This window comes from Molossus molossus, unplaced genomic scaffold, assembly GCF_014108415.1.
Source record: "Molossus molossus isolate mMolMol1 unplaced genomic scaffold, mMolMol1.p scaffold_m16_p_21, whole genome shotgun sequence".
In the NCBI taxonomy this organism is placed as follows: Eukaryota; Metazoa; Chordata; class Mammalia; order Chiroptera; family Molossidae; genus Molossus; species Molossus molossus.
The window spans coordinates 6,149,752-6,177,578 of NW_023425357.1; the positions used below are offsets into that span (position 1 = coordinate 6,149,752).

Sequence of the window (27,827 nt, forward strand, 5' to 3'; positions counted from 1 at the left end):
ATAGCAGTCTCCTCTCAGAGGGCACATGGGGGAACTGCCAAAGGGGCCTGGCCAGTCCAGGTGTGCGGACGTTACTGTTGTTGGTGGTGGTAATTCAAGGTGTTACACAGACACGTACGGGGTACCTGGCTTCGGGAACAGGCTCAGAAGAGGAGGGTGAGCCAGCACTCCTGTTATGGGTGTCAGAGGGGTGTAGCTCACTCACGTGGTGTGGGAGGTGCAGCTTCCCTCAGGGCCTGGCATTTAGTGTGTACTGGGCACCTGCGATTAAGACCCAGGGTACAGGACCTGAGACTGAGCCAGCCAGGTGGCACCATGGTCTGGGCACGGTGCTGAGCCGGAGGCAGCAGTGTCTGTGGCGTATGGATGTGCCGCCTCCACTGGGCAGGCCTCCTGGGATGGGAGGGGACCTTGGAATCGGGTGACATCTGAGGTGTGTAGCTGCTGGAGTGCGTCCCAGGCTGGGTGTGCAGAGCAGGCACATGGAGTGGGCATGCCTCCCTGTGACTGTGAGGGATGCGGCGTAACGGGAGAAATATGAACTAACAGCAATGATACCTTTTCCGTTCATTCCCGAAAAAGAGTTATACAGAAAAATAAAGCAGAGAAGGTTCTGGAGAGGGGTGGGAGGGGGCTACATGATGTGAGGTGGTCAGGATGACCTCACTGAAAAGGTGACATCTCAGCAAAGACCAGAGAGAAGACAGGGATCAAATAGGGACATGAGGTCCAGGTAGCAGGAAGAGGAAGTGCAAAGGCCCTGAGGCAGGTGTGTGCACAGCCTGTTCTGGAAACAGGAATAGGCCGGGTCTTGGAGTGAGCAGGGGAGTAGGTAGGAGTTGAAGTCGGAGAAGCAGCCTAGCCTGGGGGGAGGGCCTTGGAAACTGGGGATGTCTCTGCCCTGACACCTCATGAGACAGACCTGGAGGTTGACCGGACCCTCTGGCTGGTGGGAACAGACTGGGAGGAAGCAAGGGTAGAAGTGGGGACACCAGTAAGGAGGCTCCTCTGATCACTGAGGGGAGATGGTGGCGGGCCAGGGCGATGGTGAGTCCCCATGTCTCCTAAGTTAGAGCCATCTCCTGAGTATTTAGCTAGTCAGCCCCCCAGAGGCCCTACCCGGCCGATACTCTTATTAGCCTTGTTTCACAGCATTGTTCTGCAGCTCAGAAAGATGAAGGCACTGGCCTGAGGCCACACAGCAAGTGCATGGCAGATCCAGCCTTCAACCCACACCCTGGCGCTGAGCAAGGTCGCTCCTCTCGCTCCCTGTCATTTGTGGCCTGTAGCTGCCCTGGGTTTTGAGTGTGGTGGTAGCACTTGTCAGCACCTATACCAGTGTCTGCACATACTGGGAACTCAGAAGATAATGGATGGAAGTATGGATGGACAGACAGGTGGATAGATGGACAGATGGGCAGACAGATGAATAGGTGGATTGATGGATGGATGGATGGATGGATGCATTCACAGATGGACAGACGGATGGATGGGTGGAGGATGGATGGATCAATGGATGGAAGATGGATGGGTGGGTGGGTGGGTGGAGGATGAATGGATGGATAAACGGACAGACAGATGGACGGATGCATGCATGCATAGATGGACAGACAGACAGATGGATGGGTGAATGGAGAATGGATGGGTGGATGGATGGGGGATGAATGGAGGATGGAGGATGGATGGATGGGTGGATGGATGGAGGATGAAGGATGAATGGGGGATGGAGGATGGATTGGGGATGGATGGGGGATGGAGGATGGATGGGGGATGGAGGATGGATGGGGATGGGGGATGGATGAGTGAATGAGTCAAATGAACAAAAGCAGCCTCACTGCCCATTTTGCAGAAATATCTCAGAAGGCAGATCTCAGGATTTGGCTGAGGCCCAGGGCTCTCTGTGGCATGAAAGGGGCTGGCCCTCGTGCAGGCCTGGGGGTCCGATGTGGCCCCAGTTTGCTGGTGTATCAGGGTGGGCTGGAGTAAATGGCTGTAGGATGTGGTGGGGGGCTTTGGGAGGGTGGGGTCCTGTGGGAGCACCTGTGGGTGGAGCCTGGAGGCCGTCTGCCCAGGGCTGGGGAGTAGGTACGGGAGGGCTGGTTGTGGCCCGTGGTGGGAGGGTGGGGTCAGCCTGGTTATGCGGCCGGTGCTTGGCACAGCACAGACCCCTCCCTGGGCAGCCCAGCCATCAGCATCCTCCTCCTGCTTCCGACCTCGCGCTGTCCAGAACCAACGGGTTAATTAGATAACGGAGCCTTTGATTAGCGGGGGAGGGGGAGGCCTCTGGGCGCAGGGAAGGGGGGGCGAGGAGGAGGGAGGAGAGGAGCCCGCCCCGTTCAGAAGGAGAAAAAGACGGAGGGAGGGGGAGAGGGAGGGAGCTGAGGCACAGCTTGGCTCTGCACTGCCGTGTGACTAGAAATTGTAATCGCGGAGAAAGAGAGAGAGAGAGACAGACGGAGCCTGGCCGAGAGAGACCAAGACAGACGGACAGGTGGACAGAGAATCTGACTGAGACAGGCTTCTGGACGATGAGAGGGTGATGGGGACAGAGCGAAAGTGAGGAGGAGATGGAGGAGAAGGAGAGAGGGGGCCCGGTGGTCCCAGGAGTTGGGGGACAGTGAGGGGCAGCCTGACAGAGGGCTGAGGGCCCAAGAGGGCACGGGGGCCAGAGGCAGAGGAGCTGGGAGAGAGAAGGGGACGGGGGTCGAGAGTGGAGAGGAGAGAGGCCGTCAGTTGGGGGGAGAGTGGAGGTGCAGGTGGGGGCAGGGACCAGAAGAGGCCAGCAGGGAGGGGAGGAAGACACCGCTGCAGTGGCCTATGACAGCGCCCCCCTGGGGTGGGAAGGGCGACAAGCAAGAGGGGGGGGCGCGGGGAGACCCAAGAAGCCCCTGCGCCCCCCCCCAGCACAACCTCCACACAACCCCCGAGAACTGGGGAGGCAGAGCCCCGGCGGCTGGAGGCATGTGGAGGGGGGGCCTGGGGTGCAGGGAGAGGCCCAGCAGAAGCCGAGCCACCAGGGTGAGTGTCTGCTCTGTGGGAGGGGACAAGGACGGAGATCGGAGATCGCGAGGGTGCAGGAGGGAAGCGGGGAGGCCCAGGCAATGCAGAAGCAGTGATGGGGGTTTGAGGGCTGGCAGCGGAGAAATGGGGACCGATGAGGAGGTAGAGACATGGAGGCAGGCCTGCACCTGGGGTGCTGCGGGCTCCCCTGGCCCCAGGGGCATCCTGGCCCATGGGCCCCCCGGCCTCAAATCCTGGCCCCATTGGGCTGCACTAGTCCGTTGGCTTAGAGGGTGTAGGCTGGGTCATTGCCAGTCTCAGGAGGTGGGAGCTGAGCCCTGGGCTCCGGACAAGGACAGAGTACTGGCTGCCCTGTCACACTCGGGGAGCAAGACCCCGCCACCTTCACGGCAGAGGGAGGCCACACAGCCCCCAGCCCCAGGCAGAAGGCTGAGTGCAGACAGAATCAAACCCCTCTCCTTCCTGTCTGCCTGTCCCTGTCCCTGTCCCTCTGTCTGTGTCTGTCTGCCTGTCCCTGTCCCTCTGTCTGTGTCTGTCTGCCTGTGTCTGTCCCTCTGTCTGTGTCTGTCTCCCTGTCTCTGTCCCTCTGTCTGTGTCTGTCTCCCTGTCTCTGTCCCTCTGTCTGTCTCCTCTGTCTTTGTCCCTCTGTCTCTGTCTCCCTCTGTCTCTGTCCCTCCGTCTGTCTCTGTCTCCCTCTGTCTCTGTCTCCCTCTTTGTCCCTCTGTCTGTCTCTGACTCCCTCTGTCTCTGTCTCCCTCTGTCTCTGTGCCTCTGTCTGTCTCTGACTCCCTCTGTCTCTGTCCCTCCGTCTGTCTCTGTCTCCCTCTGTCTCTCCACCTCGGTCCCCGGCTCCCTCTCGCTCTCGCACACGCTGGGGCACACAGACCTACGCACACGCATTTTTATCTGAGTTGAAATGATCTGAGAAACTGCAGAAGGAGAGTGCATGTGCGCGCATGTGCGCGGGGCCTGTCTGTGGGCCTGAGTCCGTGTGAGGGCGTGCCCCTGTCACTGCTGGTGTGCGTGTGCAGCCAGCTCGGCGGGGGGTCTCCGGTCGGCCGTGGACCAGGGCTTGCTGGTGTGTGCGAGGGGGCTGGGGGCCAGCGGGACGGGCGCATCCCCTCTGCCCTGGGGCTCCGTGCTCCGGACAGCTGCTGTCTCCCAGTGCCTCCGCGTCCTCATCTGTAAACTGGGCCCCTAACTGCTTCCTCCGATGGTCCCAGGAGGCTTCCGGGGCATGTCGAGTCTGTGTGTGGAAAAGGCTCACTCAGAATTCCCGAGCAGTTTTTAATATTGTTGTTAGTATTATTGATATTGTCAGCTCATCTTCCTCTTCTCCTCTTGTCCTATGGAAACGGGGGTGGGAAGACCTGCCCTCGCGCCCCCAGAACTCAGACACAGGGTCCTGGGGCCCCCAGCACCGGTTTCGGGGTGCAGTGCTGGCTTTGAGCACCTGCCGCTCCCGGGCAGCCTGGGTCCCCTCTTCCTCCAGCGCGGCCTCCGGCCTCCTCCTGCCCACCCCCTGCCTCCCGGCCTCACCAGCCACACCCTTCCCCTCCACAGGTGCCCTGCCTGGCACCTCAGGTTCCTTCCAGCTTCCCCGCGAGTCTAGCTCGAATCCCTGCAGCTGTAGCCGGGCCAGTGTGATGGAGGGTGTGCGGCGCGGGGGCTGCCAGCACTGCAGGAGGGAGAAGCGAGGGGAAGGGACAGGGGGCAGGACCCCGCTCTCAGAGGCTCCGGCGGGCGGCCAGGGGGCCCGCGTGGGGGCCGTGATGAGACGCGGACCTCCCCCAGCCTTCCTGCCCGGCTCGTCACCCTTTCTGCCACGGGTGTCTCATCTCTCTCCCCATCTCTGCCGATTTATCCGCCTTCTGGAAGTCACACAAAGAATTCAGTTGTGGCCCTGGCCGGTTTGGCTCAGCGGTTAGAGCGTCGGCCTGCGGTCCAGAGAGACCCGGGTTCGGTTCCCGCTACGGGCACGTACCTCGGTTGCAGTTTGTCCCCGGCCCTGGTCGGTCGTGCGGGTGGCAGCCACTCGATGTGTCCCTTTCACGTCGATGTTTCTCTCTCTCTCTCTCTTCCTCTCTCTCCCTCCCGCTCTATCTGAACAAAAAATGGAAAAGTGTCCTCGGGTGAGGATAAAAAAAAAAAGAATTAAGTTGTGAATCTGGCTGGCTTCACTGACTGGCCAAGCGACCTTGGGCAAGCACTTCCTCGCCCCCGGCCTCAGTTTTCCCCTCTGTGAAATGGGCACACAGTCGTCCCAGCAGGGAGAGGATGAGAGGAGATGAGGGCAAGGAGGTGATGGCGGTGGCAACAGCTGGGTGTTGGGGGCAGATGGGCCCTGTCCCTCACGGAGCCTCTCCTTCTCTCTTGGACAGCCCCCCGGCGCCCACGCGGAGCATGAACATTGAGGATGGCGCGTGCCCACGGCTCCCCGTGCCCCCCACTGCCGCCCGGTAGGATGTCCTGGCCCCACGGGGCCCTGCTCTTCCTCTGGCTCTTCTCCCCACCCCTGGGGGCCGGCGGGGGCGGCGTGGCCTTGACGTCGGCTGCCGGAGGGGGCTCCCCGCCCGCCACCTCGTGCCCTGCGGCCTGCTCCTGCAGCAACCAGGCCAGCCGGGTGATCTGCACACGGAGAGAGCTGGCTGAGGTCCCGGCCAGCATCCCTGTCAACACACGCTATCTGAACCTGCAGGAGAACGGCATCCAGGTGAGCCCCGGCCGCGGCGGGCGGGCACCGGTGCTGGCCAGTCCCTCCTCCCCCACCGGGCTCTTCACGGCAGCCCCTGGGCACTTAGGAGACGCCAAGGCTATCCGGGCTTCCTCGGGCACAAGGCTCGCTGTCCCCCTGACAGCGGGTTGGGCCCAGGGCAGAACCCCTGCCGGCCGCCCACAGCTGGCAAGTCCCCCCCAGGCTTGGCCCTGGAGTCACAGGTGGCGCTGAGAGTCATCCATCCACGTCCGTGGGGCCTCTGTGCTGTGTGCCCAGCCCACCAGCTGGGTGGCCTTTGGCCCACGATGGCATGCGTCTGCCCCTCCATTTTTTCATCTGCAGAAGGGGGTAAGCACCCCCGCCCGAGGGGGTGGTGTGAGGGCTGATGGGCTGCCTTCCTATGCAGGGTTTCGAATGGGCCTGGCGCCCAGGGAGCCCTCGTCTGCTGCCTGCACGGGGCCTGGTGTGAGAACTGGGCTCTGAGCCCTGTGCGCGCGCGCGGCTGGTGCGCGGACGGGGCAGGTGCCACCTGATGAAGTATGACTGTGACTCCGAAGGGTCCTGAGTGAGGCTTTGGGTCGAAGCTGTGACCGTTGAAAGCTGGGTCTCTCCTCCGCGCTGTTGATGTTTGGGGCGGTTGGGGGGCCGTCCTGGGCACGGTAGGGCATCAGGCAGCATCCCTGGCCACTAGGAGCCGTAACAGCTGCCCCTGGTTCCTGAAATGTCTCCAGATGTTGCCAGATATGCCGTGGGGTGGCTCATCCCTGGTTGAGACCCAGTTGCAAAGGCGCCGGTCAGTCCCCTGTCCCCGTGCAGGCCTCTTCTGTCCCACAGGAGGAAGAGGGCGGCTGGGCTGCCCCTCCCCTCCGACACCCTTCCCAGCCTGTCCCTGTCCCTGTCCCTAGGGAGCGGGAGGGCTCTGCGGCCCCATCTGACTGTCCTGGAGAGCCTGGGACCAGGGCTATTCAGGGGCAGTGCCAAGAGGCTGCCACAGGCCAGAAGGCTGTCCCTTCCTGGGTGGCCGTAGGCCCAGGACCAGGAAGCCAGGGTTGGGGTCCAGGAACATAGCGCCTGTGGGACTGTGTCCTCTGGCTCCAGGTACCACCTCCCCAGTCACCTCCTCTCAGTCCACCTCAGTCCCTCCAGTGCAGTCCCTTCAGGGGTGACACTCCACCTCCTTGTCACCATGGACTGGCCCATCCTCCGTCCATCCTCCATTTGTTCACGTGACGGCCAGCAGCTGCTGCCTGTTCCGGGTGGTGACCGAGACCCACACAGCCATCCCTGCAGTGCACGAGCCCTGGGGGTGGCGCTCAGGCGGGGACCCTGCCTTAGAGACGGGGACCTGGCCCTGGAGCTAGGGCGTCAGGACATGGCCGTGAGGAGCTGCTGCGTCCGCTCCGGCCGCAGCCCAAGGCCGTGCCGTTCTCTTTGGGGGGCTCCATGGACAAATGATTCAGTCCCACAAGCACCTGCTGAGGGCCGGGCGCCAGGCCTGCTCTCCACAGGCCCGCCGAGGACACTGGTAGCTCACGGGGAACACACAGCACCCTGCGCCCCGCTCCTGACACGAGCCCCCCGCTGCTCTCTGCCCTACACCCCCAAGGAGTGAAGTCCAGGCTCTTGACTGCCCTCGCCGACCCCCAGCTGGACCCGGCCGCCAGCCTCTCCAGCCTGGCCGGTCACTCTCCGGGCGCCCAGAAGTTACTTGCTCAGGCCGTCCCTCTGCCTGCACGTGTGTCATTGTCCCCGAGTCCCCCAGGCGAGCCCCTTCACCGCCTTCCTCTCTGGGTCCCCAGCCTGCACCAGCCACCCAGCCCTTGCCCTAAACGCATCTGTGAAACGTCTCCTGGTTTTCTTCTGTGTGGGAGGCAGTGTCCTGGGCATTTAGGACACATCGGTGACCAACACCAGCAACCAGCCCTGCCCATCTGAGCCCCTGTCCGAGACACAGGCGGCGTCAGAGTGTGCCAAAGGGTGTGGGCAAGGAAATGGGGGAGGGGTGGTGGGTGCCGCGCTGAAGACAGGGAGGTCAGGGTGACCTGGTGGAGAAGGTGACATTGAGCATGTTTAGAGGAGGTCACTGGGGAGCCTGCGGACACCTGGGGACGGGCATGCCAGGCAGGGGCTGCGCGGTGAGCAGCGAGGGGACCGCGGGGGCAGATCCGGATGGGCCTGGCGGCCACAGTGAGGAGCTGAACTGTTCCCTGAGTGAGACAGGAGCAGGGGCGGCTGTGGGCAGAGCACAGGGGCTCTGAGCTGGGTGTATCTGAGGCGCTGGGCACAGGTCGCGGGGACGGGGGACAGCCGGCGGGCGGATGTGGAGTTCAGGAGAGCTGCAGAGGCTGAGACAGGCTGGTGGGGTGAGGTGGTGACCAGGACAGACTCTGGGTCTGTCTTGCAGGTGGAAATGACAAGGTTTTCCTGCAGAGAGGATGTGGGGGAGAGAGGAGGACCTGAGGTTTTAAGTATGAGCTGGCCCCTTCGTGGGACCTGTTTGCTCACGGGTCTGTCACCCCTTCTCCAGGCCATCCACATCCCTGTCAGAATAGACACGTGGCCCATGAGTTCTCGTGTAAGCCGTGCTCAGTCTCCTGCGCCCATGCACTGTGGACATGCAAAGGCACAGCAGAAACAGGCTCTGTTAGAGTCCACGTTCCAACACTATCATCCTGGGGTTCCTGCACCCCACCTCTGGGACCACCGATCCTCCACACTGCATGCTCCCTGAGGGCAGAGGGTATCCCGTCCACAAGCCTGGGTGCTGGCCCTGGCCGGTGTGGCTCAGTGGGATGGAGCGTTGTCTGGTACACTGAAAGGCTGCAGGTTCGAACCCGGGTCAGGGCAAATCTCTCCCTCTCCCTTCCTCCCTCAAAAAATCATTGAAAACATTTCCTTAGGCCTCTCTCTAAAAATCAACGAAGCCCTAGCTGGTTTGGCTCAGCAGTTAGAGTGCCAGTCTGTGGACTAAAGGGTCATGGGTTCGATTCTGGTCAAGGGCACATATGGGGGTTGCAGGTTCCATCCCCAGGGTCGTGCAGAAGGCAAGCAATCAATGGATGTCTCTCGCATCGATGTTTTTCTCTCTCCCACCCTCCCTCCGTACACTCTATCTAAAAATCAATGGAAAAATATCCTCAGGTGAGGATTCAACAAAAGAGAGAGCAGCCGAGTTGGCCGCCTTGATGGGCACCTCTCAGGTGGTGGGAGTGTTATTTTTTTAAAGGGAGCAATCAGAGGCCCTTTTAAAAAACAACAACTTTTTAATGATCCAAATAAAACCGATTAAAAATCACCCCCAGCCCCACCAGCTCCATAGAAATAACTGCCGCTTACATTTTGTGTTAAATCTCCTCTGTGCTCCTGGAAATGTATTTTAAATCACTGGCTGCAGAATGAATGCAAAGTAGTTTGGAAACTGGAAACCGCGCCGACGGGGAAACACAGGGACGCGGCGCAGCGGACCGAGGCCGCGGGCGCAGGAGGCTCGGGTTGGGGGCCCCACTTCTGGCTCTTCTTCCTTCTCGAAGAAGAACAATGAAATCGCACCATTTCGTGCTGGTTTGCAACTGGTTTTTGACACCTAGGAGCTTAACGATGAGCATCTTTCTACCTGACACTAACCCTCGGCTACCAGGGCGATTTGGGTGACGGCGACGGACTCGCGCGGGGGCGCCCTGTGTGCCTTATGCCCAGTTTCACGGATGAAAACAGCGCAGGGAACATCCCCGTGCTGACTTCCTGAGGTCCTGGACCCCGCCCTTGGGATGCATTCCTAGTGGTAGTGGTGGAATTGGGCGGTCGGAGGGAAGATCAGAGGACACTGCCCCTCAGTCCTGTGTGTCACGGTGGCTGTGACCTCCCGAGACACATACACACACACACACACGCCGGGCTGTGACCTCCCGAGACACATATACACACACACACACACGCCCGGCTGTGACCTCCCGAGACACATACACACACACACACACACACACACGCCCGGCTGTGACCTCCCGAGACACATACACACACACACACACACACGCCCGGCTGTGACCTCCCGAGACACATATACACACACACACACACGCCCGGCTGTGACCTCCCGAGACACATATACACACACACACACACGCCCGGCTGTGACCTCCTGAGACACACACACACACACACGCCCGGCTGTGACCTCCCGAGACACATACACACACACACACACCCAGCTGTGACCTCCCGAGACACATATACACACACACACACACACGCCCGGCTGTGACCTCCCGAGACACATATACACACACACGCCCAGCTGTGACCTCCCGAGACACATACACACACACACACGCCCGGCTGTGACCTCTCGAGACACATATACACACACACACACACACGCCCAGCTGTGACCTCCTGAGACACATATACACACACACACACGCCCGGCTGTGACCTCTCGAGACACATATACACACACACACACACACGCCCAGCTGTGACCTCTTGAGACACATATACACACACACACACACACACACACGCCCAGCTGTGACCTCCCGAGACACATATACACACACACACACGCCCAGCTGTGACCTCCCGAGACACACACACACACACACACACACACGCCCGGCTGTGACCTCCCGAGACACATATACACACACACACGCCCGGCTGTGACCTCCCGAGACACATATACACACACACACACACGCCCGGCTGTGACCTCCCGAGACACATATACACACACACACACGCCCGGCTGTGACCTCCCGAGACACACACACACACACACACATACACACCCGGCTGTGACCTCCCGAGACACATATACACACACACACACACACGCGCGCCTGGCTGTGACCTCCCGAGACACATATACACACACACACGCCCGGCTGTGACCTCCTGAGACACATATACACACACACACACGCCCAGCTGTGACCTCCTGAGACACACACACACACACACACACACAGACACACGCCCCCAGGTCTGCGTTCTGGAGACCTGAGCTCCTCCTCTGTCCGTGGCCACTGGCCGGCCCTTGGGCTCCTGCACGGCTGTCACCTCCACCAGGGCAGGGACTTGGCACCCTCCCTGCTGTCTCCTCAGCACCTAGAGCAGAGCCTGGCGCACAGTGGGTGGTCAGCAGACATTGGTGGGGGACTGGAAGGCCAGCTTGTGAGCTCCCGAGGGACTGGCCCCCTCCCCGGGCCCGTGAAGCCGTGAAGACCGAGGGCCTCGCTGGGAGGGACTCCGAGGTCACCGAGGGGCCTGTCTGGACGATGGTGTCGGCTTCTGGGGAGAGTTAAAATGCCCTTCTGTGACATGACAGGGACAGCAGGTTTGGAGGTGGTTGTGTGAATGCCTTCACCGGCAAGATAATAATAAAGAAAAAAAATCAGCAGTCTTCTGTGAGGCCCCTCATTCTGTTTGATGTTGGAAGGGGCCAGGGAGAGGCCTTCTAAAGCCTGGAGGCCTGGGGAGGTGCCTGCCCTCTGCCTCGTGGCCACAGGTCACCTTCCTCCAAGCCCCCTGGAGAAGTGGGGTGGGGCTGGGGCGCTGGCTCAGGAAGCATCCTTAGCCGGGCACCCCTCCATGCCCTGGTGGGGCCTGGGTAAGCCCCCCACCCACTGGGCTCTGCTCCTCCTCGCCCCTGGCTCCGTCTTCCTCCTTCACTGCGGCTCCTCCTCCCGCCCTGGTCCCCGCCTCCCCCCAGCCAGCCACCCTAATGTGTTTATTGTGGGTCTCTCTGCTTGTGTGTGTTCTGGAAAATGCTTATTGTTGCTTTGTGTGCATGTATTTTTAATTCATGTAAATGAAGCTGTGTTATAGATGGCTCTCTTTGTCTGTTTTCACTCCGCCTGGGCTGTGGAGAGCATCCCCGAGGCGGTGTGCGCCTGCGCGCGCCGCTGTCTACTCTGTTGCTTTAACGGCTGCAGAATTCCCCTTGACGGGCGCCCCCTCATGTGCCCTGTGCCCCAGCCCAGGCAGGACCCACCCCCGGGAGGCTTCCAGCTGCCCCCACCACAAATCCTCCCTGGGGACCCCTTTGGGGCATGCGTGACAAGGTCTTGGACTGTGCATCAGGGGGCTGTGGCTCAGAGGACATGCACTTAACAAGTTACCGGTCCTCTGAGGCTTGTAGCGGGTTGCCCTGGGGCCCTGGGGTCCCCAGTGAGGTCATGTGCACAGTGCGTGCGATGGCTCTTGGTAAGGAGTGCGCTTCTGTCCTAAGAGACGATCAGCCCACCTGAAGGAGACACTCAGGGGTGCTGGGGGGTGAGGCTGGAGGACGGCCCATCTCCATGTGGCTGCAGCCAGGGGCTCAGCGAGTCACTGAGCATTCTCCCGCGAAGGTGATGCAGCTACTGAGGACCGGGTTGGAAGAATAGCGAGTGGCACAAGAAAATGCTTCGAATGTGATACTGAGTGGTCAAGGTGTGAGCAGGATGTCTTCTGATTTGTTTGCACAACGTAAAGAACAGCAACAGGGACCACCCAAAAACATTCGCCGCGCTGACGATGGTGGGGGACAGTTGAGGTCTGGCTCACACTTTCCTCCGGCATATTATCAAGCCCATCTGGGCCTCGGTTGTGTCACTGAGCCTCCCTCCATCACTGGGAGAGTCGGTGTCTCTGTTCCTGGACAGGCGTGCAGTGACACACCGGGAGCCAGGCGCGCTTCGTGGCCCTGGGGACTGAGGCCGGGGATCGCTGCTGAGCGCCGGTGTTGACAGCCAGACCGCTTTCAACGCGGTCACTGTCGTCTTTCTCCGCTCAGAGAAACCTCAACCTCAGAGGCACCTTCTCTGTCTGAGCCCCTAGTCCAGTCAAGCCCCACTGGAGTCCACGTCCCCCGACTTTGTGGACATTGACCTCGGTCGCCGCTGGCCCAGCACTCAGCATAGAGCTGAACGGTTAAGTTACCGAACCAGAGAAATCTGCCTGGAGATCCATGTGGTTTCTGAACCTCAGGACGGCCTGGGAGGGACAGTCACCCCCACTTTTCACTTGAGCGGACAGAGGCCCCGAGAGGCAATGTCTCCTCCACTAATTCCGTCCCCTCTCTGAGGGTGTCGCCTGCCCCGAGCATCACTCCAAGTCCTAGTTCCATGGTCGGTGAACTTTGACCTCCTGACCCCCCGCGAGTGGCCCTATTCTTATCCCCATTTTACAAATGAGGAAACTGAGGCACAGGGGAGAGAGACTGTTGTGCAGGAGGCCACTGTTAGTGAGTGGGATTGGGACTTAGCCCTGCAGCCTGGCTGCAGACCTTGAGTAGTTTTTATCCTCACCCTAAGATACGTTTTTATTAATTTTTAGAGCGAGAAGGGAGAGAGAGAGAGATGGGAGATCGATTTCTTGCCTCCCATACGCGCCCTGACCGGGGACCGAACCTGCAACCTGGGTCTGTGCCATGCCTGGGAATCCAACCCGCCACCCTTCGGTGCAGGGATGGCGTTCCAGCCAAGGCCACCACCCAGCCAGGGCTGAACTTGATTTCCTAATGCACTTCTGATGCTTCCTAATCCGCAGCCCTCTGGGCCATGGCTCATGGCTCACCCCATCTTCCTCCCGGTCTCCTGGCCTGCGTCTGTCTCCCGCCCCCAGCTAGAGCCACCACATCATCCCTGCGCTTTAAAATGGCCCCTGTTCCCTTTGCAATGACGACCCTGCCCAAGGTGGCTGTCCCCGGCCCAGCCACACTGCACTCAGGGGCGCCCTCTGCTGGACGCAGACGCAGCCCCAGCCCACAATCCGTCCGCACCAGCCCCACCATAGGCACTCTTCCTTGATGCTTACAGACACCGCCAGGGTGAAGTGGGTCCCACGTCCACCTGGAAACAAGCTCTGAGCGGGAACCCCGCTGAGAGCATGAGTCCCTGCCCGCTCCCCCAGCCTCCCGCCCCCCACCCAGTGCCACTGTAGCACCCAGTTCCCATCCCTGATTGGTTTCTTGAGCACCTACTGTGTGCCAGGCTCTGTGCTAAGTACAGTCAGCAGGACAGGTTCACATCCCTGCCCCGGAAACACTGGGTGGAGAGACAGGCAAAAGGCACACAGGACAGCCCTGGCCGGTTTGGCTCAGCGGTTAGAGCGTCGGCCTGCGGTCCGGAGAGACCCGGGTTCGGTTCCTGCTAAGGGCACGAACTTCGGTTGCAGTTTGTCCCCGGCCCTGGTTGGTCGTGCGGGTGGTGGCCACTCTATGTGTCCCTTTCACATCGATGTTTCTCTCTCTCTCTCCCTTCCTCTCTCTCCCTCCCACTCTATTTGTACAAAAAAATGGAAAAATATCCTCGGGTGAGGATAAAAAAAAAAAAAAAAGGCACACAGGACAGCTGACCCTTGAAGAACTCAGGGGTAAGGGCACCAACCCCCACCCCCACCCCCAGGTCAAAAATGCGCAGAGAACTTTTTTTTTTTTTTTTTTTTTTTTTTTTTTTTTTTAATCATCCTCACTCGAGGACATTTTTCCATTCTTTGTTCAGATAGAGTGGGAGGGAGAGAGAGGAACAGAGAGAGAGAGAAACATCGATGTGAAAGGGACACATCAAGTGGTCACCACCCGCACAACCAACCAGGGCCGGGGACAAACTGCAACCAGGGTACATGCCCTTAGCGGGAACCGAACCCGGGTCTCTCCGGACCGCAGGCCGATGCTCTAACCGCTGAGCCAAACCGGCCAGGGCGCGCAGAGAACTTTTGAGTCCCCCCAAACTTACTTGAGCCTCAGTATCCAAAGGGGTTGATTCCAGGACCCCCCTCAGACACCCAAATCTGCGGATGCTCAGGTGTAGAATTATTAATACAGAGCCCGCCCTCTGCACCTGTGGACTCCCAACCACAGACGGAAACCAGTACAGGTGCTAACGGGGAAAAGGCATTCCAGTGGACCCGCACAGCTCACACCCTGTTGTTCCAGGGTCACCTGGAGAGCAGTGCACCGAGCTGGAGGTGAGAGCTGAGCCAAACAGGCAGGAGGGGCCAGGGCAGGGACGCCTTCCTGGGAGGGGCAGTGGGAGGGAACACGTAGCTGGTGGTCGGTGCTGGCCTGGCCTGAAACCACCTAGCACCGACAAGTTTAGGGTTTGCTGTCGGGAGAGAGGTGCAGGGTGAAGACACCTACCAACGGACTTCACTAAAGGAGGAGACACTGCGTTCTGAGGGGCGCTGGGCTGGGTGTTGCCTGGGTCTGTGCTTCCTCTCATGTAGGACCCCTGTCCCCACACTACAGAGGTGGCCGAGGCCCCAGGAGGGAGGCCAAGTCTAGGCCTGAGTGGCTCAATGAGCAAGGTACGGCCAGGCTCCTGCCAGGTCGTTGTGGTCAGGGATGTGCCCATTGGAGGGGGGTTGGCACATGTCCTTTATCCCGGGGGAGGAGGAAATATGAGCAGTCATCATAAAAGCAGTTGGAAAAATAACACTGTTTCTTAACATTGTGAATGTACAAAACTGAACGCAAAAAAATACAACTCCAAATGTAAGCTTACTGAAATTCTGCTGTCGGTTCATTGCATTCAAAATATGGAAAACCAATTTATCTTAGTCGTGTGAAGAAGAACAATGCACTTAATCATTTTCCCACCACAGTTAAATTTTTAATCAAGGATTTCTTGACAGTTTATTCCCTTAAAAACCCCAACAGAACACAGTGGGGTTTTCTCAACGTCAGTGACATCTCCTCACCACAACCGGAGCTGCAGGATGAAAGGGGGGAGAAGCCTCCATTAGGGGTGGGGAGGTGGTCGCCGATGGGGCCACAGTCCCTTCCCAGGCTGGTATCTGTGTCCTTGACACTTGGCCCAGCGCCGGCACACGTGGGAATGGGCTCAGTAACGTGAGAGAAGGGGTGAGGGGACCTGGGGACTCCAGCGTCAGGCCAGGCCGCTGTCCCAGGCAGGACCCCAGGCCTCGCTCCTCTGCCACAGGGCAGGATGTCAACCACCTCAGGCCAAAGATACCACGCTGCCTGCTCCAAGAACCAGTCCCCGCCTTGTCCATCCCCCTCTGTGTCAATGGCCACAAGGGTGACCGGCCCCTGGCTTCGGAGAGCATTTGATCCCCTGCTCTGTGCTGTGGTGGGGTCGCAGGCACACCCCGCCCCTGCCACGGGGCAGACACGTTACACCATTGCACTTATACGACCGTGTGTGTAATTATGATGTTGTGTCTCTCTTCCCCACTTGAGGTCAGGCTCCGGGAAGAGGGTGTAGCTGTCTTGTCCACAGCTCGGTCCCCAGTGGCCAGCGTGGTGCTTGACACACAGCAGGCGCCCAAAGACGATCTGTCAAATGAGCAAACTGACATAGGGTAACATTCAAGCTACAAGTGGCCATGCGGCTCGGAAAACACACTGGGACCCGCAGAGCCCAGTGCTCTCCGTTCACAGTGGGCAGGCAGGGTGGGGACCTCGCGTTTAGATTCAGGAGAGCCTTGGCTGGGTGGCTCAATTGTTTGGAGCATCATCCCGTACACCAAAAGGTTGCAGGTTTATTCCCAGTCAGGCACATACCTAGGCTGTGGGTTTGATCCCCGGTCAGGGCGTATACGGGAGACAAATGATCGATGTTTCTCTCTTACATGGATGTTTCTTTCTCTCTTTCTCCCTCTTCCTCTCTCTCTAAAAATCAATAAGTATTTCCTCAGGTCAGGATTTGAAAAAAAATAATAGTAAAATAACACAAAACAGACTCAGGAGAATCAGACTTTAAGTTCAGGTACTGTTGCTCCAGAGCTGTGAAACTGAGGGCAATGAATTGACCTCTCTGAACTGTGATGCCCTTCCACAGATAAGGCCTCCCGGTTGCTCCCTCAGAATTGCTTTATCTATACATAAATATGCAGTGGATGAAGAGGGGGGCCCAAGGGGGTCTGCAGAAGTTGTCCAGGTGGATGTTAAAGGAAGGGCATTCTGATCAAAGGGAACAGCACATGTGAAAGTGGAGGACCTGGAGCGAGAGTTCCAGGAATTAAGATTGGCTGACAGGTAGCTGGGGTGAGGCTGCAAGTGAGGACGTCATATGGAGAGGAAGGGAGAGGCAGGTAGATGCCAGGCTGTGGGGCATCGCAGAGCCCAGGAAGCCCCTGGTAGTTGCACAGCCTCGCACACCCAATCGCGTAGACCAGAAGACACGTGGGACTTGGAAGTCTGAGTGTGAGAAGAGTGTTGAACATCCATCTCCTTCATCAGTTTTCACCTCGATCACATGTTGAAATCATAATCGTTGGGATCTAGTGGGCTAAATACATGGTTAAAATTGATTTCACCTGTTTGGAGTTTTCTTTCTTTTTTTTTTAATCCTCACCCAAGAATATGTTTATTGATTTGAGAGAGGAAAGGAGAGAGAGAGACATACAAACAGGCCTCGGGAGACCTTGGTGTGAGAAACATTGATCAGCTGCCTCCCGTCCACGCCCTGACTAGAGATCAAACTCGAAGCCTTTCAGTGTAAGAGAAGTCACTCCAACCAACTTAGCCGCCTGGCCAGGGCTTGGGTTTTCTTTCACTGTGGCTTTTAGGAAATTTTAAGTTAAGTCGTTCGCGCTATATTTCTGTTGGATTGCACTGGCGTAAATCATTCCTGTTCCTGTTTTATGAGTGTGATCATTATACCAGGAATACTATCGTCCCTCGTGCTGGGTGCCTCTCAGGGGCAGTCTTGTTTTTTAAACTTTTAAGAAAGTGTTTTTCATCCTGGCCAGTTTGGCTCAGCAGTTAGAGCGTCGGCTTGTGGTCCAGAGAGACCCGGGTTCGGTTCCCACTAAGGGCGCGTACCTCGGTTGCAGTCTGTCCCCGGCCCTGGTTGGGTCGTGCAGGTGGCAGCCACTCGATGTGTCCCTTTCACATGGATGTTTCTCTCTCTCTCTCTCTTCCACTCTATCTGAACAAAAAATGGGAAAAAAAATGTCCTCGGGTGAGGATAAAAAAAAAGTATTTTTCTACTAATTATAAAAGTAACTCTTGTTCGTTGAAGAAAAAAATAAAGAATGAAAACTGCCCGATTCCCACCAGCTGGATTTCACTCCAAGAAGAGCTCAGGCTACCTCCTTGCAGTCTTTTCCTGGGGCGCCTGTGTGGACACCGACTTCTTCAGCCTCCTTTTTAAGTTTTATGAAGTCGCACCCACACAGTCTGCCCCTGGGCACTCTCCATGTCCCCCTTAACAGATTGCGGCGTCCCTCGTCCCTCGAGGCACTGGCTGGGCTTCAGAGATGCAGTCTAGTGGCTGCATGGGCTTCTGAGCCTCAGTGTACCCAGCGTGCGGAGCAGTGAGGAGAATCTGGTGACACTGCCTCCCAGGCCTACCCCAGCCTCAACGCTGAGAGGTGGCAGCTGCGTTCAGGGGTTAAAAGCCAGGACTCTGGAGCCAGGCAGCCTCAGTCCAATCCCAGGTCGGCCACGCCCTCCTGTGTGACCTTGGGCAAGTCACTGCACCTCTCTGTGCCTCCGTGTCCTCCCAATTAAATGAGGTAATTCATAATTGATCATATGAAACCCTTGAGGCCAGATGTGCTTTTTTATAGCACCCCAATAAATCTAATTATACCCCTTACCAAATGTGGGAATATTTTACCCTGACCAGTTTGGCTCAGCAGTTAGAGTATTAGCCCTCCAACTGAACCAAAGGGTTATGGGTTCAATCCACAGCCACAGTTGGGGCTGTGCAGGAGGCAAGCAATCGATATGAGAGACACACATCGAAGTTTCTCTCTCTCCCACCCTCCCTCCCTTCCACTCTATCTAAAAATAAAGACAGCCCAGCCAGTGTGGCTCAGTGGTTGAACGCTGACCCATGCACCAAGAGGTCACCAGTTCAATTCCCAGTCAGGGCACGTGCCCAGGTTGTGGGCCCAGTGGGAGGCATGCAGGAGGTGGCCAATCGATGTTCTCTCTCATCAATGTTTCTATCTCTCTCTCCCCATCCCTTCCTTTCTCTCTGAGATGAATAAAGGAAAAAAATGTTTGTAAAAATAATAATAAATGAAAAAATATCCTTAGGTGAGGATTAACAACAACAACAACAAAAACGTGGGAATATTTCTGGAGTGAAAGGTTTGAATGGTCACGAGTGGGATCTTAAATAGCCTGCGTGTGTTCTGGTCAGGTTTTGCCACCAAATGGATTTGGTGCCAAAGTTAGGAAACATCTTCTGGTTTTCTGAGCTTATGGGTTTGAGTTGCATGTGTTGACTAAGTACCTATCACAGAGGGCAGTTTAGCAGATTGAATCAGTTTTGGTTTTTTTGTTCATCGTCACCCAAAACTACTTTTCTATTGATTTTCAGAGACAGTGAAAAGGAGGGAAGGGGGGAGAGAGAGGGAGAAACATTGATGTGAGAGAGACACGTCCATTGGTTGCCTCCAGCGCAACCTTGACCGGGGCTGGGGAATGAACCTGCAACCCAGGTGCATGCCCTTGACTGGAATCGAACCCGAGACCCTTCACTCCACAGGCCAACTCTCTAACTGCTGAGCCAGACCAGCCAGGGTTTGAATCAGTTTTTGCCCATCAAGCATTTAGAAGAGAGTCTGATACTGAAGGCATGCTCAACGCATGTTAGTTGCTGATTAATCTTTTTTATTGGAGTATAATTTATGTATAAAATGCCCCTGTTTTATGGGTACAGTTTGGGGAGTTTTGACAGTTGCGCTCACCCATGGAGCCACTTCCCCAATTTGGAACATTTCTAGCACCCCAGGAAGCTCCCTCAGGCCCTTTCCCAGCCTGTCCACCCCCCCACACACACACAGGCTCAGAGACACTGCTTCAGCACATCCAGAGAGCGGATCAAATGGGATCCCACTGCCCGACTGTGCGTCTGGCTTCCCGTGCTCAATGCAACACCTGTGCGAGTCATCCGAGGCACCATGCATGCTGATAGTTCGCTCCTTTTCATGACTGAGACTGAGCCAGTGTTCCACTGTGCAGACACAGAGCACGTGGCCTTCACCGTCAGGGACATTTGGGCGGCTTCCGGTTTAGGCTGTAATGAACACAGAGGCTGTGAGAACCCACCCACGCAGTTTGCAGGGCCTCTGCTCCCCTTTCTCTTGGGGGAAGTCTCAGGAGTGGAAAAGCTGGACCATTCTGTAGCTCTGTGTTTAACTTTGTAAGAAACAATCATCCAGCCAAGGATGTGGGTTCGATCCCGGTCAGAGCACACACAAGAAACAACCAATGAATGCATCAATAAGCGGAACAACAGATCAATGTTCTTTTTCCCTCTCTCTCCCTTCCTCTAAAATTCTACTTTAAAAAATAAAAATACAGCCCAGCTGGTGTGGCTCAGTGGTTGAGCATCGACCCATGCACCAAGAGGTCTCCAGTTCGATTCCCAGTCAGGGCACATGCCCAGGTTGTGGGCCAAATCCCCAGTGGGGGGGCATGCAGGGGGCGGCCAATCAATGTTCTCTCTCATCAATGTTTCTATCTCTCTCTCCCTCTCCCTTCCTCTCTCTCCTTCTCTAAAATCAATAAAGAAAAAACAATTTTTCAAATTAAGTAAATAAAAATAAATAAATAAAGTAAATAAAAATAAATAAACCGTTTTCCAAAATTTTTTTTTTTTTTTTATCCTCACCGGAGGACATTTTCCCATTTTTTGTTCAGATACAATGGGAGGGAGAGAGAGGAAGAGAGAGAGAGAGAAACATCGACGTGAAAGGGACACATGGAGTGGCTGCCACCCACATGACCAACCAGGGCCAGGGACAAACTGCAACCGAGGTACCCGCTCTCAGTGGGAACCGAACCCGGGTCTCTCTGGACCGCATGCGAACTCTCTAACCGCTGAGCCAAACCTGCCAGGGCCAAAATGGTCTTATGGTCATACTCTGCCCCCAGCAGAGATGGAGAGCTGGGGCTGCTGGGCACTTGGCCACTGGGTGCTTAATACCATTGTTACTGGGCGTCACTGATCGGTGTCTCCCCTCCCCCATCCCAGGTGATCCGGACGGACACCTTCAAGCACCTCCGCCACCTGGAGATCCTGCAGCTGAGCAAGAACTTGGTGCGAAAGATCGAGGTGGGTGCCTTCAATGGGCTGCCCAGCCTGAACACACTGGAGCTGTTTGACAACCGGCTGACCACAGTGCCCACGCAGGCCTTCGAGTACCTGTCCAAGCTGCGGGAGCTCTGGCTTCGCAACAACCCCATCGAAAGCATCCCCTCCTACGCCTTCAACCGCGTGCCCTCTCTGCGGCGCCTAGACCTGGGCGAGCTCAAGCGGCTGGAGTACATCTCGGAGGCGGCCTTCGAGGGCCTGGTCAACCTGCGCTACCTCAACCTGGGCATGTGCAACCTCAAGGACATCCCCAACCTGACGGCCCTGGTGCGCCTGGAGGAGCTGGAGCTGTCGGGGAACCGGCTGGATCTGATCCGCCCGGGCTCCTTCCAGGGCCTCACCAGCCTGCGCAAGCTGTGGCTCATGCACGCCCAGGTGGCCACCATCGAGCGCAATGCCTTCGACGACCTCAAGTCGCTGGAGGAGCTCAACCTGTCCCACAACAACCTGATGTCGCTGCCCCACGACCTCTTCACCCCCCTGCACCGCCTCGAGCGTGTGCACCTCAACCACAACCCCTGGCACTGCAACTGTGACGTACTCTGGCTCAGCTGGTGGCTCAAGGAGACGGTGCCCAGCAACACGACCTGCTGCGCCCGCTGCCACGCGCCCGCCGGCCTCAAGGGCCGCTACATCGGCGAGCTGGACCAGTCCCACTTCACCTGCTACGCGCCGGTCATCGTGGAGCCGCCCACGGACCTCAACGTCACCGAGGGCATGGCCGCGGAGCTCAAGTGCCGCACGGGCACCTCCATGACTTCGGTCAACTGGCTGACGCCCAACGGCACCCTCATGACTCACGGCTCCTACCGCGTGCGCATCTCCGTCCTGCACGACGGCACGCTCAATTTTACCAACGTCACGGTGCAGGACACGGGCCAGTACACGTGCATGGTGACGAACTCGGCCGGCAACACCACCGCCTCGGCCACGCTCAACGTCTCGGCCGTGGACCCCGTGGCGGCCGGCGGAGCGGCTGGCGGCGGGGGCGGGCCTGGGGGCGGCGGCGGGGGCAGTGGCGGCTACACCTACTTCACCACGGTGACCGTGGAGACCCTGGAGACGCAGCCCGGAGAGGAGGTCCTGCAGACGCGGGGGACGGAGAAGGAGCCACCGGGGCCCACGACGGATGGCGTCTGGGGCGGGGGCCGGTCTGGGGATGCGGCCGGCCCGGCCTCCTCGTCCACCACGGCGCCCGCCCCGCGCTCCTCGCGGCCCACGGAGAAGGCGTTCACGGTGCCCATCACGGACGTGACGGAGAACGCCCTCAAGGACCTGGACGACGTCATGAAGACCACCAAGATCATCATCGGCTGCTTCGTGGCCATCACGTTCATGGCGGCCGTGATGCTCGTGGCCTTCTACAAGCTGCGCAAGCAGCACCAGCTCCACAAACACCACGGGCCCACCCGCACCGTGGAGATCATCAACGTGGAGGATGAGCTGCCCGCCGCCTCGGCCGTGTCGGTGGCCGCCGCGGCCGCCGTGGCCGGCGGGGGCGGCGTGGGCGGCGTGGGCGGGGACAGCCACCTGGCCCTGCCGGCCCTGGAGCGCGACCACCTCAACCACCACCACTACGTGGCGGCCGCCTTCAAGGCGCACTACAGCAGCAACCCCGGCGGCGGGGGCTGCGGGGGCAAGGGCCCGCCGGGCCTCAACTCCATCCACGAACCTCTGCTCTTCAAGAGCGGCTCCAAGGAGAACGTGCAGGAGACGCAGATCTGACGGGAGACCGGGCCAGGGACGCAGATCTGGCTCCGCCCCCTCTGGGCGGGACCGGGCTCGGGCCAGACTGGGACCCCCACGGCCCCAGCCCCCTGGGACCGGCTGGGGAAGGTCGGGGAGATGGGTTCGGGGGGCCTGTCTGGACCCTCGGGCAGCTGGCCCGGCGAGGGCAGGGTGGGGCCCCGGGCGTGAAGCCACGTGGTTCCGCCTCGCCCCCCATCCCAGGTGACCAGAGGGGATGCAACATTCAGAAGTGGCCAGAACCCCACCCCCAACCTCCCGCTTTTCCTCCTGGCTCTCCCGACCAACCGACCCGGCCCTCCACCTTGCAGGGGAGAGAGGAGCTTTTTTGAGGGGCGTCTTTCCCCTCATCCCCAACAACCCTCCTTTTACGATTCATTTTTTGCAGTTTGACGCCTGCCCCCGCCCCTCCCACCTTTCCACCCTGGAAACTGAAGAGACAGACACGTGGTCGTCAGCGCCTCCAGAAACCCTGGCCCTGCCCCCTCCCGAGCCCACCCCGTCCCCTGGGCCCCTTCGCTGGGGGTGGGGCAGCCTCAGTCGGCCCCTGCCGACGCCCCAGCCCTCACCCCTCATCCGACCCACAGACTCTTTTGATACTGAAGGGAGGTTTGCGGCAACGACTACCTGCTCTGTAATTACTTTAAAAAAAAAAACACGGAAAAAGTAAAAAAAATATTTTTTGGGTCATGAAAGCATGAAAGAGAGAGAAAACGAAGTGAATGTGGATGGGGAGCAAAATGCGAGGCTGTCACAGGTCCTGCGGGGTACTGGCCCCTTCAGGTGTGGAGACCCCTCACCCTTGACCTCGGAGACCCCAGGAGGGGCCCGGTCACCTGACACAAGTATTTAATCTCCTTGCAGCCCTCGTGAAGCAGGTCCTGGGGTCCTCTCCCCACCCCCACTTCTCAGTGGGGCCCATATCAGTTTCCTGGGGCTGCCATAGCAAAGTCATAAAATTGGGTGGCCCAGAACAGTGGATGTGGTGTCTCAGGTCAGAATCCCAGAGGTCAGGGGTGGGCAGGGCCTGGCTGGCGCCCCTCTGAAACCTGTAGAGGAGGCGGCTTCCTGCCTCTTCCAGCTTCTGGTCACCTGAGATAGTCCTTGGCTGGTGGCATTCTCCCTGCGTCTCCACATCATCTTCCCTCTGAGCATGTCTGTCCCTGTCCCAAGGACATGGGTCGCACTGTTTGAGTGCCCTTCCTCCTCCAGCATCGCTTGACCATCTGCAAAGACCATATCCACGTAAGGTCACACTCCCAGGTCCTGGTCAGCACTCCAACATGTCTCACTGGGGGACACAATTCAACCCTGAACAGAGCCCAACCAGAGAGTGTCGGATAACGCTGCAAACCTGTTCAACACACTGCCCCCGAGAAAGCAGGTCACCGTGGAGGGGGGAGGGGGGGAGTGCTGTGGGGCAAGAGGTGCTCCAGCGGCAGCTGGGCCTGTGGGGCAGGAAGGAGCCAGCCCTACTTTGTCCGGTATACACAGAGGCAGGAGGGATGGGGTCCAGCCCCGGAAGAGGGAGGGGCTACGCTGTAGCTCAGGGCAGGGCCACATGCAGAGCCCTGAGGGACAGGAGCCAGCGAGTGGGAGCAAACCCAGGGGTGGGCAGGGTCAGTGGGGAGCTATTGGTGGGGCCCGGGAAGCCAAGGGGCTGGTGTTTCAGCCCCCAGGGCTGGCATCTGTGCTCTCTAGACGGGCAGAGGCCGATGGAGGACAGGATGGGGGTGCACAGGAAGCCCTAATGTCCCCACCCAGGGCCCTATTTCTACCCCACAGCATCTTATCTCTTCCCCACCTGCAGCTCTTAAAAGCAAATGCTTCCCTCGTCGGCAGAGGCAGCAGCCGCCATGGTTGGAATCTCAGGCTCTATCTGTCCTCTGCGCCTGTCAACTTGGGGCTCCCCCTCGCTCCCTCTTTCATGCTCTCTTTCTCCCTCGTCCTCTTTCAGAGCCATCCTGGTTGCCATGGCAATGCTGCAGCGGGTACCAGGTGGCGGCTGGGGGCAGGGAGCCGGCACTGCTGCAGCCTCTGCCTTTTTCGATGCCAGGCACCCATGAGGCACACTGGCTGGGGCTCCTTTGGGGGCTATTCAGTGTCACAGGCTTCACAGGCTTCTCCTTGACCCATAGGACGGGGGGGGGGGGCATCTAGAGTGAGACTGCAACATGGGGAAGGGTGCTTGTGGCATGATGGCTGAGGAAGATGAGGATGAAAGGTGAGACGTCAAGGTGAACCGAGGGAAGTCCTGGACAGGAGCTGGCTGTAGCCAAACTCCGGCTCCTGCTGCCGTGTAGGGAGACGGGCAATGGCCAGGCCAGGCCTCCTTCAGACCTTTTGGTGAGGAGATGAGGGCCTGGCCTGGCTGGGGACAGAATGGCAGCCAGCCCAGACGGGATGGGGGTGGGGGTTGGAAAGATGGAGGTCTAGGGAGGCCAAGACAGAGATGGAGCAGCAGAGGGGTCAGAGACAGACACAAAGACCCAAAGGGAGGAATGTTGACAAGAAATACAGTGCCAAGGCGTGGGGGAGTGGCCTCAAGGGTGGGGATTGGAAACGCAGGAGCAAGGGGACAGACTGAGAGCCCAGAGTCCGTCACCATCTCTTCTCCAAGCTCCCAACCCTCAACCCCCACCCCAAGCAAGATGCAGTTTCCATGACAACCTGGCTGGCCAGAAAAGGGGGCGGGGATTGCAGAGGAAATTTTCCACATCAGCAGGAAGGAAGGAAGGTATGATGCAGGAAAGGAACTGGCCCATACAGTGGGGGCCACACAGGGGCCCTGGAACCCCAAATCATCATGTGCACAGCCCCCAGGATTCTCCACCCCCAGCAAACTGGCACCCTCACCACTGGGCTGCTGCAGGGAAGGGGCAAGGCTTGGGAGAGGCTCAAGGGTCAAATGTCCAAAGATCAGCTGCTGCCCAGGCCTGCTGTGTGTTGGGGGGGCAGGCAGCCAGCAGGTGACGGAGCTCAGACCGCAGGCCACCAGATTCAAGGACAACATGGCTCTCGACAGGGTCCCTCGGAGGGTGGGGGTGGTGGGCTACGGCCGTCTCGGTGAGTCCCTGACCTTCTGGGGCCTCTTCTCTAGGCCCCTTCCTGAAACCCCAAAAGCCCGTGTCCGCTACACACACACTTTCGTCCATGTCTACCTGCGCCCTAGCTGTGTGTGTCTGCCTGTGCAGCCTCCACTCCCCACCTCGGGCTCCGGCCCCTCTCTAGGTCTCTGTTCCCTATTCTCTGAGTCTCTTTCCCTCTTCCCAGGACAGTCCCTGGTCTCCCACCTGCTGACTCAGGGACCGGAACTGGGCCTAGAACTTGTTTTTGTCTGGAATCGAGACCCAGGACGAATGGCAGAGAAAGTGCCCCACTCCCTGCAGCTGCAGAACCTCGCTGACCTTGGGGAAAGGTCAGTGACCTTGACACGAGAGAGCAGGTCTCCTTGAATGAAGCTCCTGTTCTGGCCTCCCTTAGCTGCTGTGTGATCTCCGGCAAGTCCCTTACCCACTCTGGGCCTTGGTTCACCCAAATATTAAATGGGACAAGCCCAACCATCCTGAAGAGTGACAAGCCTCTATAGATGAAGGAAATCTGGGGAGGGGAAGTCTAATACCTCTCCAAGGCCCTCCCCATCTCTCCCTTCTCCCAGGCACCCTGACCTTGTGGTAGAAGTGGCCCATCCCAAAATAATCCAGGAATCTGGGGCACAGATCCTGCGCCATGCCAATCTCCTGGTGAGCCGTGCCCCTTCATCCTTGGCCCCTCCCCACCCACCCCAAAGTTAGATCAGTCCCCTGACCTCTGCCCCTCCCACCTTGACCCACCCTAGGTGGGGTCTCCCTCAGCTCTGGCTGACCAGGCCACAGAGCAGCAGCTCCTGGAAGCCTCAAACCGCTGGAACCACGCTGTATTCGTGGCCCGGGGAGCCTTGTGGGGCACTGAGGACATCAGCAGATTGGACTCAGCTGGGGGCCTCCAGGTGAGGACCTGTTGGGCTCCCCAGGAACTAGAGCAGCGGTTCTCAACCTGTGGGTCGTGACCCCTTTGGGGGTCGAAAGGCCCTTTCACAGGGCTCGCCTAAGACCATCGGAAAACACGTATTTCCGATGTTCTTAGGAACCCAGACACCGCTTCTCTATCCGTCTCCAGGGGGGTCTTCCACATGCAGATACGCCCACATGAGGAATTGTATTAAAGGGTCGGGGCATTAGGAAGGTTGAGAACCGCTGAACTAGAGGGACCCTGCAGAGACCCCTGGTCCCCCTGACCCTGGCTCTCACTTCCAGAGCCTCCGTGTCACTATGGCCACACATCCTGATGGCTTCCGGCTTGAGGGACCCCTGGCTGCAGTGCACAGCACTGGGCCTCGCACCGTGCTCTATGAAGGCCCTGTCCGTGGGCTCTGCCCCTTTGCTCCCCGCAACTCCAACACCATGGCAGCTGCTGCCCTGGCGGCTCCCAGCCTGGGCTTCGACCGCGTGATCGGGGTGCTTGTGGCGGATCTCAGGTGAGCTAGGCTGAGCAGGGGGCTGGGCTGGGGCCAGGGCAGCCAGACTGACCACCCTGCTTGCCCCAGCCTCACGGACATGCACGTGGTCGATGTGGAACTGAGCGGGCCCCCAGGCCCCACAGGACGGAGCTTTGCTGTGCACACCCACAGAGAGAACCCCGCCGAGCCAGGCGCTGTCACCGGCTCTGCCACTGTGACCGCCTTCTGGCGCAGCCTCCTGGGTATGGCCAGGCCCCTCCCCAGTGTGAGTGGCCACGGTCCCCAAGCCATGGGCGCTGTGCTCTACGGAGCTTGGGTCCCAGACTCTGGTTCTGCAGTTCTGATTTTGTCTCTGTTGGCTGATCTTTACTTCTGAGTCTCCTTAACCGTCTACGCCATGACTTTGAATCTTTCTCTCTCTCTCTCTCTCTGGCCACTCTCCAGGTCTGTCCCTCTCTCTGGGTCGCTGCCCCCTCTGGGTCTCAGTACCTCTCTCTAGGCCTTCCGCCACCCCACCTTGGCCTGTTCCCCCCTCCAGGTGTCTGTCTCTCATTTCTCTGTCTCAGCCTTTCATTCCCCGTATCTCCTCCACAGGGTGCTGCCAGCTCCCTTCCAGGCCTGGAATCCATCTCTGCTGAAGGTGCCCTCCACCCCGCGAGGACATCCTCGGCTCATTTACCTCCCCACCACCACCGCCATCGGGCTGCTGCTGTCCTGGCCTCAGTTTCCCCGGACTCCCTCCTGTCTCAGTAAAGAGTGGGAGTCTCTTCTCACTGCACAGCCTGGC

At 58.6% G+C, this 27,827-nt stretch overlaps 2 protein-coding genes and 1 long non-coding RNA gene across 3 annotated transcripts in view; 2 read left to right on the plus strand and 1 right to left on the minus strand.

The window, feature by feature from the left end:
* The window catches only part of LRRC4B (leucine rich repeat containing 4B), a 33,752-nt gene extending 10,515 nt beyond the window's left edge, over window positions 1-23,237 (plus strand). The window contains exons 2-3 of the mRNA XM_036274002.1: window positions 5,403-5,734; window positions 20,677-23,237. Coding sequence (XP_036129895.1) covers window positions 5,438-5,734; window positions 20,677-22,521 — 2,142 coding nt within the window. The 5' untranslated portion in view covers window positions 5,403-5,437 and the 3' untranslated portion in view covers window positions 22,522-23,237. The remainder of the gene's footprint in view (window positions 1-5,402; window positions 5,735-20,676) is intronic.
* LOC118638379 lies at window positions 19,552-27,827 on the minus strand. The gene is made up of 3 exons (XR_004961087.1): window positions 27,720-27,827; window positions 23,635-23,768; window positions 19,552-19,716 (listed from the first exon to the last, which is right to left on the minus strand). It is a non-coding gene; the product is annotated as an uncharacterized LOC118638379 (long non-coding RNA).
* ASPDH (aspartate dehydrogenase domain containing) lies at window positions 25,554-27,678 on the plus strand. Its single transcript, XM_036274087.1, has 7 exons — window positions 25,554-25,608; window positions 25,816-25,960; window positions 26,201-26,285; window positions 26,381-26,530; window positions 26,838-27,058; window positions 27,128-27,282; window positions 27,635-27,678. The coding sequence occupies exons 1-7, from the start codon at window positions 25,554-25,556 to the stop codon at window positions 27,676-27,678; spliced, it is 855 nt and encodes a 284-aa protein (XP_036129980.1).

What these genes read in the sequence shown, in the direction of transcription:
- ASPDH (XM_036274087.1), top strand. Translation starts at nt 25,554, where the DNA reads ATGGCTCTCGACAGGGTCCCTCGGAGGGTGGGGGTGGTGGGCTACGGC. An exon ending in TGCGCCATGCCAATCTCCTG is followed by an intron (nt 26,286 to 26,380) that starts GTGAGCCGTGCC and finishes GACCCACCCTAG; the next exon opens with GTGGGGTCTCCCTCAGCTCT. An exon ending in GTGCTTGTGGCGGATCTCAG is followed by an intron (nt 27,059 to 27,127) that starts GTGAGCTAGGCT and finishes TGCTTGCCCCAG; the next exon opens with CCTCACGGACATGCACGTGG.